At 39.2% G+C, this 12,307-nt stretch overlaps 1 protein-coding gene across 6 annotated transcripts in view; it reads right to left on the bottom strand.

Annotated features, from left to right (window-relative positions):
• Scalloped (TEA domain transcription factor 1 homolog scalloped) overlaps positions 1-10,116 on the bottom strand; it is a 200,324-nt gene extending 190,208 nt beyond the window's left edge. For 3 of the 6 annotated variants that reach the window (XM_076775062.1, XM_076775063.1, XM_076775059.1), the window contains exon 1: positions 8,082-10,113. In XM_076775062.1, coding sequence (XP_076631177.1) covers positions 8,082-8,106 — 25 coding nt within the window. In that variant the 5' untranslated portion in view covers positions 8,107-10,113. Of the gene's footprint in view, positions 1-8,081 lie in introns of all 6 variants that reach the window. The other 3 variants (XR_013080495.1, XM_076775060.1, XM_076775061.1) reach the window with 3 other exon arrangements.
• Between the last annotated feature and the right edge of the window lie 2,191 nt (positions 10,117-12,307).

Below are 12,307 nucleotides of genomic sequence, written 5' to 3' on the forward strand. Positions count from 1 at the left end.
GGATCATTCACTGCGTCGCAAGTTTTATTGTCATCAAACATCGGCAGTCTGTTGTCGTTTTCCTTCGAACTTGTATTATTTAAATTGGACTATCGGTCGTTCGATTGTTTGGTAGATTGCAACCGAGAATCGTTCAACGTCGAGTGCAACGGACCAATCGGAATCTTACAAAAATATAATATTACGAACAAACGAACACGATACAAATCGACGCGACGCGTACGACTTTCATCGATGTTTGCACGGTCGAACGGACCCGCGAGAAACACGTCGCCCGTTCCGACAATTAATTCGCTGCTCTCAATTTTCCAGTATTAATGACAACGATAGTAACAACAACAAAAATAAAATTCGCTTCGAGATACATTTAAATCGTATCCTTTGTTTGCGCGGGCTCGATTTATAAACGCCGCGACCGCGGATTACGATAAAATCTTTCGCGCGAAAGGAGTATTAAATAAATAAGCAACCTGCAGGAAATTGTCCAAGCATTGCGGAAATTCTATAATCAATTCACAGACACGTTTCATTCCAGCCATCTCAAACTTGATTTAAAGTGTTACGCCTCTTTGGAGAGAAAATAAAAGCGACAGTTTGAACCTAGTTATCAGTAAATTATTTAAAACCTACTACTTATCTCTTTTGCCCTTTTCTTACATTTCGTTTTTATTATAAATAATAAGTCGAATCAGAATTGTGTAAAATCTATTCAATGATCGATAAACCGCTAATACGTGATACATTCAGCGATCGTGGTCGAGTTTCGAAATAGGCGACCGTAGTGGGGGATTATAGATTGAAGAAGCGCAAAACACACCACAGGAAGAGCGTACCGCGGTAACGAGCGGAAATGATCGCCTAATCGGTTCGAAATGGAAAAAGATGTTACAAGTACGAGCGTATCCGCAAAGACGATGCAGAAAAATTTGTTATCGGTAATCCTGCGGAAACATCTCGTATAAAAGAATTTTATTTCACATTTTCGTCCGATTTTACGTCATAGAATCGCCAAACATCCAATTGTACAATCAGTTACAGTATTAAGGGACCAACGTAATAAAAGTTATTCATATTTTTCTCGAAATTTTCTTTGGCTAACCAGAGACATCGTATAGTAACGCTATTCAAAATCCAAAGACAATTTAAATCAGAGACTGGTCCTGCCGGTTTCAGCAACTGAAATCTCTCTCGATCTAACGTTCGACCTTTCGTGAATCGATCTAGGGAACCACGACCTTTCGCGTAAATTTTATTAGGGTTAGAGGATGATCGCGATGGGCCTTCGGCGCATGTCGAACCGCGGAATTCATTTACGTGGACGCTTTAACGACTTAACGGACACTCGATACGCGGGGAATTAAATCATCGAGGTGCCCTGGGGTATTTAAATCGGTCGGTGGTATCGATTCCGGGCGTGATTTTCACAACGAACCGTAGACGGAAAGTTCGACGCGACGAGGAGAACGTTGCTATTCGAGGAGCGAGGAGTCCCACCGGAAGAAAGAAAAAAGAGCAAGGGTAACTCTAAAGGAAGACGTTAAAAGGTAAAAAGAGAAAGACACGGCTGGTACACCTTCGTAGGTAATTTTAGTTACTTGACAATTTGGCACCGTCTACACCAAATAGAAAGTCACGCGCATAGCGGACTTGAGCCGTACTTGCATGGCAAAAGAAAACTAACGAGATGACTGACCGGGTGGGGGGTAGAACGGAGGGGAGTAGAAAGACGGAGGGGGTTCGAGAGAACGAGAGAAGCAGAAAGGTAAAGAAGAGAACGGAGAAGTCCGACGGAGGACCGCCGGTACGCGCGATAATCTATTTGCTTCTTCCGTAGTGCAACGGGACAAGAAGTCCTATTTATATCGCAAAGAAGCCTCGGTTTAATGAGTCTAGCTGCTGTCACGAATACTGAGATACGATCACTACGCCATTAAACAAAAGCGGGTCGAATTACCGACCAAAATGAACGACAAAAAAAAAATAAAATCGGATCCACGCACGCGGTAGGTACAAACGAGTCCATTTGTCGCGCGCTCTCGAATCCACCGAATTGAAACTCCAAAGCGACCAGTGTTCGCGAATCGAAAACGTCCAAAACTCGAAAATTGCCGACGGAGTGAGTTCCAACACGTACAGTTGTTACGCGGTTTCTTACGCGAGCTTTTTTACATGCATTAAAATTGAAACAAAGTTTGGAAGAAGGATCGACGCTATACGAAAATATTTTTGAAAGAAAGGCAAGAAGAAACGTGTCAAACTGAAATTACTTCGGTGTTTGAAACTCTTGTACACTTGGAGGAACAACTGTAGCCTGTTATAGTCATTGACAATCGCCCAAGAATTAAATATATTCTATGTACAATACTATATATGCGATAGAAGCTTCATGAATGCAACATCGATACTTGGAAGCAAACTTCGTTCAAGGGACGGTCACTTAGCAACAAGTGTCTTCCGTTTGAAACAAAAACGGATCGTTGATAAGAGACAGCCGTTACGAGAAGTCAAACATGGATAGAAATTCATAATGTGTAAGTGGAGTTCCACGTTGCAACTTACAACTATTGACGTCTTGTTAGATTTTACTTTAGGAAATCACAAACTTTATAAATGGGCGCCCTTAACTGTGAAGTACTGTTTTCAGATCTCATTATATCCAGCAATGCCTCGAGTATTTTATGAAAGTTTACATTAACCTTTGCAAATTCTGTACCGATGATTTTAATATATCCGTATATTACATTTTATTAATGAAAGTTCAAAGAAAATATTGTAAACAAGTTTGAGTTTCAGTATACAGGGTGTTCGGCCACCCCTGGGAAAAATTTTAATGGGAGATTCTATAGGCCAAAATAAGATGAAAATCAAGGATACTAATTTGTTGATTGAGGCTTCGTTAAAATGTTATAGAAACATTTCCGGTCACACAGTAAAGAATTTTTTTCTCGAAAGTACGTAGGATTTCGGGGGTATGTCTATTCATAAAAGATGATTGTAATTGACCCCCGCAACTGAAAATAATTTTTCCGTGAACGATTTGAAATTTTTTAATTTAATTTTTTAATAACTTTTTAACGAAGCCTCAATCAACAAATTAGTATCCTTGAGTTTCGTCTTATTTTGGCCTCTAGAATCTCCCATTAAAATTTTTCCCAGGAGTGGCCGAACATCTTGTATACCTTAACAGTTTATTATTCAACATTTAATATTATTTTGTATACAAGAACTCAAGGTGGATTTTACATCTCCATAAAATTACTTCTTGAAACTGTGTTAACTGTGTGAATAGTGTAGACCTCAAAGATCACTCCTGCTTTAACGGATAAATTAAAAAATCAAGAAGAATAATTAATAATGGTATTCTCATATCTTCAACAAATTTTACTAATAATTCGTTACGTACGATACGTACGGAAAAATTTGTCAACGCGCGAATCTTCCTACGCGAACGAGACCCGAATAAAAAATTGTTTAAATTTAAAACAGACATTAAACTTACATTTACTCGAATACCAGTTAAACAGAACTTGTCACCGTATTTACTCGATATCTCTGAACCACTTGCACTGGCAATTAATCGGTGACCGCTCGCAACCGACCCGTTCATCAAATTTCAAAAGTATTTCTATTCATACAAATGATAATAAAAAAATAATATACAGCGTTAGTACATCGCTGAAACATGTAACAAATCTGACACGGCAACGCTACGTGATAGATACACGAGCATATTGCAAACGAGAAAAGGCAAATCACACGCGACGTGCGTGACGCGTTTTCAAGTTTGGGGCACGGGTAGGCTATCACGTGCGTAACACGTTGATTTTAGCCCCAAATAACTACGATCGTACAACTGATCGATCGATTTCCCATTTGTCAAAATGTACAAATTTTCCTTTCGTCGAACTAATCGTGTTGTTTCTACCATGGATTCGAGGTGTTCGTAGATGTATTTTAATGGAACACTTTCGATTCTATCGTCAGCATCGTCTACGGCGCAGGCACATCTCTTTGGTATTAAAAATCTTTGCCAGAATAAAGATGCGCGATTAGCGCAAAAATAGGCTTTATCCGAGTTCCAATATTTGACGAGTCGATAAGACGGAACGATAAAAGCGCCGATATCGAGCATAGAAAGTGAATACGGGTTTAGCGAAGGTGATATGAATATCGAATTCATCGATTACCGATTACCGCCGCTACCGGTTCCGCGGTTCCGTGTGCGTGCAGCGCTTTGCTCCTCGGAAGAAAAACGAGCTGTTCGGCCAACAGGAACGAGAAGGGCGGAACAGGCTCGAAGAAACACACGTTGCACCTGCTGCTTAACCGGGATCCTTTCCCCTGACAGAACCCTAGATTTTATCCGGCCAGTTAAAACTTCGATGACTATCACCAGCTCCAAAATGGACGGACGATTTTTAACTGACCTCCGTTTTGAATTTCAACGCACACCGCGCCGAAGATTGAGGGCTGTGCTTTGGTTTGGAGTTAACGAAAAATAACTCAAAACCACCATACAAAAAATATTGCAGCGAAACTCGAAGAACCGATCTTATTAAACTTTGAACCGAAGTCGAGGGTTCTTTTGACTGCTAAGAAGCTTCAAATTTATTTGTTTTTGCTAGCATTTATAAACAAATTAAATTTTTCTCAGTTTTTTTTTTAAATTAATTATGACCAGGACGAGAGTTATTACGTCGACCATGGAGATCAAATTTTTGTTCTGTCTGTGTGAAAGTGTTTGTATTGCTTCGTCAAAATCAATTATTTATACTTCAGAGAATTCTTTGTTTAAACGCAAGACCCTTATAAAGTTTGAAACTGTCGTATCCAGTGTTCTTTAAAATATCTCAAGTATCAATTTTTAGGATTGCAAATAAAACAAATACTTTCATCGATCATTCAACGATTACACAGCAATTACATAGCGTGACTAATGTTGCGTCAACGATACGCAACTTAATTATTAGATCATTTGCTTCGAAGTTTCTCTTTTCTCGTTTATAAAAGAAGTATCAATTTAATTAGAAAAAATTGTATTTCTAAACATAATGTTTACTATTTAGTCTACGTTTCCTTTTGCTTTGATTTTTCTTCAGAGACAAATCGACTACATAATTCATACTTGATCTATAATAAGAATCAAGGTATCATTGAGAAAATAACTCATAATTGTCATTTAGAAAACAAAAACAGGAAATTATCCACGTGTTGTTTATCTATTATTTCGACACGTGATTTTACGTGATTTCTTCGTTTCTCTAATCGTGATTATACATGATCTCAACCTTCTACTTCGTTTTTTTTTCTATTATAAATTGAGTATAAATTTGATTTCTAAAAATTGAAAGACGATCGCGTTACATTTTTTATAATTAATATGTCTTTTTTTGTAAATTTTCAAACGCCGGAATATTTATACTATAGTATTTCGTATTTTGTAGAATTAAAATTTAAATATATAACTATGGTTAATTTTCTGTTAATTTTGTAAAATTAGTAAACAATAAAGGGACACCATAACTCATAACTTAAAAAAAGAAACGAAACAGTAACATCGTAGTTGTGCCTTGCATTTTGATCAACTCTGTGTTAGGGATATTTAATCGGGCATCATCCTAACCATTGTTTATATTCTTTTCAAAGCGGCCAGCAGCGATGCAAACAAAACCTAGCTGACCTAACTTCAAAGCAGTGTAGAACGCGTATCAGTGTTACAACCATAAAAGCTTTTATACATTTTATTTGCACGTCCTATTGTATCTTCATAAGAGCATTATCAATAGTTTGGTGAAATTTTTCCGATGGAAATAAATCCGAACACAACCTTATTCAATTTATTTTTAATTGTCTATCTTATTTTATTCGTATTGGCGTTTATTTCTCATTTTTGGTATTGTATCTCATTCACCGTTCTCTTCGAACGACCAGTTTCCATTCAACCAGTTCCGACAATAAAATCTCAATGACCCTCCTTTCATAACTAGCAGTTAATATTTAACGTAATTTTGGAAACGTTGACGCGTCATTTAATTTCTAAAAATTGGAGGAAAACAACACGATATCATATCTTTTATGGAAATAAAACTGAAAAACGTTAACGCGTTACTATTTCCGTGTTACAATTTTTAATATCCACACTACACATTTTAATTAATGAAAATATAGTTATCCTTCCACAATACGTTCTCCAACTTTTATAAAATGACGGATTTAATCGTAGTGATACTTTTTTTAACTGTTTTTCAAACGTTATATAACAATAACGTAATGTTACATCTTTCAGTGTGTACACATTGGGGGAACACTGGCGTGACAGTATGTCTTAATTTAGAAAACTTAATGGAAGATGAAACGGCACTAAATCTTCCTTAACAAAAAGTTAAGATTGGAATTCTTTACATCGTAAACAACAAAGAACATCCCACGTGCAATCCCAAGAACTACTTTTTCAACATCCAGTCTATAACGACACGTAATGATAAATAAGAGGAGCTACGAGCATTCGTTGACTAATATTGTACACTAAAAAAACCAATAATACCAATAAGAAGTGTTCGTTTCGGTTTATTTTAAAACGACGAGTGTTACTCTGTGTACTAAAATGTTTAACGACATGCGTTGAAATATCATGTAATCTCAACGTATGTGGATAATCACAGATAAAATTATGAGCGTGACATAGAATCTCCGAAAAAAATAAGATGTCCAAGTCGGTGAGGATTTCAATCTAACCACGTTTTTGAATTAAAGTATCTCCTCGATCGAGTGAATAGATGCAACTAGATAAGATACCGGTGCCTAACAACATTCACAGCTCTATTAACTATCTAGCTGTACAGCTAATGTTATCACATCACTTTAAACAATGATCGTTTGTAACGAAATTAAGTTTGAGCGAAGTTTTGAACTAATTCAACTTTACGATATTCGAAATATTTGTAAAACGTGATAGCTCAAAAAGGAAACGACCCCATGCTTCGAATGCATGCGTTACTCTTATTCAATGCGTGAACACGCCAGATAAGCATGATAATAATCATTATCAAACCAAAAATAAATAAAAACGCAGAAATTGGTTGTATGCTAAACTATTCATATTGAATTAGGCATTAGTATATCTGAGCAAACATTCGGAGAAAATTATTTTCATGTTTCAATTTCATTTTTGTACTTTTGTGAGAATTTTTCGAGAAGCGAATCATATAAAAATTCTGGTTAAAATCTACAAACGAAATCAAAATGTTAAATTAACACTTTTCTATTACCATTTGCTCGAATCGATTAATATTCTATCTAATATAAACAGTCACGGTTATACAGTGGCTACATTCGATCATGACTGGTTTCTAATTGAAATACGAACGCGTCGATGGCAGAAGCCGGCGAATCAACTGACCCGAAATACGCAATCAACGGTAACAATCTTTTATAAATGGCGTACCTGGTCGTACCGCTTACAAACTACGATAACGGAACAAGTATCTGATCAAATTTATGTAACAGCGTGTTACCATGTCACCCTGTAATTATTCTTGATAACCTAATGCGATAACGTCATTGTGCTAAAATCACTGTCACTCGAATATTTTCGTGGCGTTCATCATCAGCAAACGCGTACGTACGGAACAGCGGTCAAAACAAGATCCGTTTACTGCTAAACAAACCGTGTTGCACGGTACACTTTCAAAAAGTCAGGTACGGCGTGTTGTTTTTCTTTCTACCGGTCGAGATAATGCTCGAGGACGTAAACAATAACAGCGAAGCTACCGTACTTTTCTATATTCGTTTTAAAGAAAATATTCACTGTACCAGGAAGCAAGAAATGTTGTCACGTTTCACGATAATGGCAGGACAAACGGTTCAAAAATTTCAGCGATAATCGTAAAGTTGTCCACGGCCACGTATCCGACGGCAGCGATGATGCCTAGTCACAAGAAGAAAAAAAAAACCAGCCGTGCGGTACCGCGTGTTACAAGCACTCGTGGCACAACACGCACGTACACAAACTCATGTACACCCACACGGTCGCATGCAAGCGTACATCCGCACACAGGCACACAATTAAAAGAGAAACTCACTCCAGAAATAATGCACAGTATCCATCCAAGTCGCGGCGGCGAAGGAAGGGTTTTGCTTGTCCTGGATTATCAAGACGCGAAAGAGCGCGACAAAGACAACAGCGTCGCGTTTAAGTTCCTCGAACGTTTATCGTCGTGGCTGTCGTTGTCGCGATCGTCGTCGCCGTCGTCTTACGACGACGACAACACTTCCCGTTTGAACTTCTCCCGGTCGTCTAAATATCCGTTCCCGTATCTCTGCACTGGGCACTCACTGGCCGAGCATCGAAAACGCACCGCGTATCACGATAAACACCCTGTACATTCCCCGCGAATATATTTCGCGCCCGAGCTTTTCCCGCGTTTAGTTTTGTTGACGCACACGCGGCGACGGTAACGCAGCCAGAGTGAGACGGAGAGAAACGCACACACACATATAACACGCGAGAGCAGAGAAAGAGCGGGGAATAGAGAAAGAGAAAGAGAAAGATAGAGAGAGAGAGAGAGAGAGTGTGCAAGAGCGAGAGAAAGAGAAAGAGAAAGAGAACGAGAACGCGCGAGAATGACAGGAAAGGGGAGAGAGACACGTATGTAGGCACACGTAGTCGCCGAGAGCAATGGAATACGTGCGAACACTTCGCTTGGTCCCGCCTAGGGGAAAGAAAATCCGTCGTTGCTACCGCTGCTCCACCTCCAGAGCTCGTAGAAGTCGTGTTATGTATCGTCGGAGTGCGTGTTCGCGCGCGCACAGTTTTCAAAACAACGACACCGGTGTATTATATCTTTAAACGTTTCCTCCGTCCGTCTGACTCTTTTCCTACCCTCTGCGAATTCGTCTCTTTTACTCGCGCGGTTTTTCCGCACGCACACGCCGCCGCGGATCAATAATTCACCATACGAATTCACCAGAAGCGGGTGAGCGAGCGGTCTGGCACGCAGGCACTAGGCAGAGGCACACGTTTCTGTCGTGGCGCGCTCTCCTCGGGGAAACGCACGCAGCCCACCACCACCGGCACACGATCACGCTTCGTCCTAACCTCCTCGACGAGTCCGTACTGTACGCCGAGTCGTACACGTTGCCAGAGTGACTGCACACGCTTCGCTACTACATACACAGAACTTGCGTTCTCTTGACACACAGCTGACACAACGCTCGTAAACACGCGACAATCGGACAAAGACAGATGCACCGATGCACCACCAAACCGCACGGTAGATGCGATAGACCGGCACGACTCGAGCTCCTTCGTTTATCAAACTGATCTGACTATCGTTTCATCTCTCTCATTCACTCCCTCTCCTTCTTATCTTTCTCCTATCCTTTCTCGCTCGCTCACACATACATCCTCCCTCTCTCTTTCTCTCCAAGCGGTAGTAGGAGCAGCACCACTAGCAGCAACACGGGGCTAGCAATGCGAACATCACGGTCACCGGAAATACGAACCTGACAATCATGACACACGAAGAATATAGGAGGAATCGGTAGTATCTTTTACCAACTCGGAAGCACAATCAACCGAATAACGTCGACACTCGTATACGCACGTTCACATACTCCGTTTGTGTCTATGTTCTCTTTTCCTCCTAATATTTATCTTTATCACACGGTCGGTTTGTCAGTTCGTCTCTTTCTTTCACGCAGCGTCTATCGCTCCCTCTGTCTCACTCCTTTTCGTCCGTCTGTCCGTCTGTCTGTGTCCGACGGTGTGTATACGCCGTCGTCGCTGCTGTCGAATCCGTTCCGTGCGCGGCCCCTGTGTGGGACGACGCCGCTGGGACACACGGGCGTGGACGAGTAGACGCGCTCTTTCGAGGACGTTTCGACACTGTATTCTTTAATGTACTTACCACTGGGCGAGCTGACGTGGCGTCGCGCGCGCGCGGAGCCTTTTACACCACGGGTAAAATTCGCACAGTAATATTAGCGCGCAACGCTGCACCCCGGTAAATACGAGCGCAGTCACCACTCTTGTTTTTGGTATGCCAGGAATGGCACAAAGAATCTGGACAACGCACACGCCTGCTGCGCAGCCGGTCTGCGCACACGCTGACACCGCTTATGCGGCCGCGGGAGAAACCAGAAGCCGAGCATAGCCGAGGATACACGAACTCGATCGAACATGACCAACCGTGTACCCCCACTACCTCGTACAGGACCATCGTCTCCCTACTCCCCGCGTACGAGATCAGTCGCGTCACGCACGTAATAGAGGTTGGATGTTGTTGCTCGCTCACTCGTTTATCCTTTCTCGCTCAAGTTTGAGGGGCACTTGTTGAATTTCAGGGATTGCGTTTAGGTTTTTCGAATGGACCTTTCGATAATTAACAAAGTACCTATTCATTAATCGTAAAACGGCCACTCGACTTATACACGCACATCGTTCTGATACGATACTGTCGAAAATGTGCAATGAATAATACCGTTGTGTAAATAACTCTATACGAATTGTATTTTTCTTCATGTTTTACTTACAAAACATAATTATACTTCGGTATAGAAAGATAATTTATTATAAAAAAGTTATTTCATTGAAACGAATAAAAGTAATCTATCTGTTAGTCTGTTTATAGTAGTTGTAAATCAAATTTCTTTTCTTTTGTGATGCACTAACAATCTGAGTTAACGATATTGTCGGTATCGTTATAATCTCGACATTTCCGGTCATAAAATAGTCTGTGTGCACTTTTTCGGTAGCAGACCGACTGGAACCATTTGTGTACTTAACGGATTCGAGGGATTAGCCGACGGTAACTGTGTGCGAGACAACTGACCCAGTACAAGTGCATTGGCTTAAGATTGCCAAGTGACATTCATGCTACGTTGTCTGGAAAACGACCTTCCGTCCTCACCACCCTTCAAGGCACTTTTCTTTCATATCTTTACGGTCATTTCCTTTAAAATTTACTCAAGGAGTTACAGCTTCTTCGACGCCTCTGATTTCAAGGCCTTCTCGAAGTATTCAGATCGCGTATACAATTTTGAATAGAAAAGTTGCAATACTAGGATTAACATAACACTTTAAATCGTGTGTGATTTCATAGAGCATATAGGATGCAGCAAAAACTTTTTTTGATGTAATATTTTCGTAGTTTTGAAAGTTGTGAATATTTTTCTCTTAGATCTTGTAAACAGTATAATTAATTATTTAATTAAATTTCGACATTTAAAATCAAGCATCAAACTTGTTTTTTACGTACCTCTTGATTTCAATAATGCCAGAAGCTAATTTGTAAACGTACATAATCACGTACATATGTTACAGATACATACACGATTTGCTTGACATCCAATTACTAAGGTAATTTATCGACAAATATCTCACAATGTGTTACTCAAAGAAAAAAGAATAGCCAAAGGAAAGTATAGATTGTTAAGAGTCTACTACTCCTAATGACACGACAATTAGAATAATTAGGTGTTCTGTTACTGATGGGCAATTTGCATATTGCAACTACTAAAATCCAAATCTTAGCATTTTAGGAAACGGATTATATAATTAATTAGTTTTCTTTGTAATGAATACTTGACATACTTTCATTATCAACGACGTTTTCATATAAATACAAATTAATTATAGGGAATGATTGATTTTGAAGAAATCGATATTTGAAAACACTCGTTTATACAGTATATTAATATCCGGATATTGATTATACGAATATAATTAACACTTTTTGTGCTGAAGATACGCACAGGGTTTCGTTCGAATCATTCATCAGATATGCAGTTACCGATTTATCCGAGTCGCCCTTCACTTATCCGAGTACATAATTGGCTTTCTACTTTATCTACAGAAGATTATTTTTTACCAATAATACAAATAAAAAAAAATCAATAAAATGTTATCTGAATCTATTTTAGGTACAAATTTATTTATGCACCGTGTCCAATGTGTACCGCAAATAATTAGTAACTTAACTGAACAAATCATTATATATAACTGCATAATAAAAATAAATCGTAAAATGTTCTTGAAACGGTTAGTAAATGTAAATTTATTAAAAGGGAAAATGTTTGGATGCGCACAAACTTTTTTCAAGGTTTTACTTTAAAGTTATCAGCATATCTTTTAATAGGATGATTTAAAAAAGACAAACTTATTTACATAAATATGTTGACCTTAAAATGATTTTGATAACAAAAATCGCAATTATATAGAAAAGAGTGATTACAGCTAATACGATAAATAAATAACTGTTTTACCTTTCGATGAGTTTCGAGGTAGTGGTGGTACGTGCACGATGAA

This window comes from Colletes latitarsis, chromosome 10 (genome assembly GCF_051014445.1).
Source record: "Colletes latitarsis isolate SP2378_abdomen chromosome 10, iyColLati1, whole genome shotgun sequence".
Classification (NCBI taxonomy): Eukaryota; Metazoa; Arthropoda; class Insecta; order Hymenoptera; family Colletidae; genus Colletes; species Colletes latitarsis.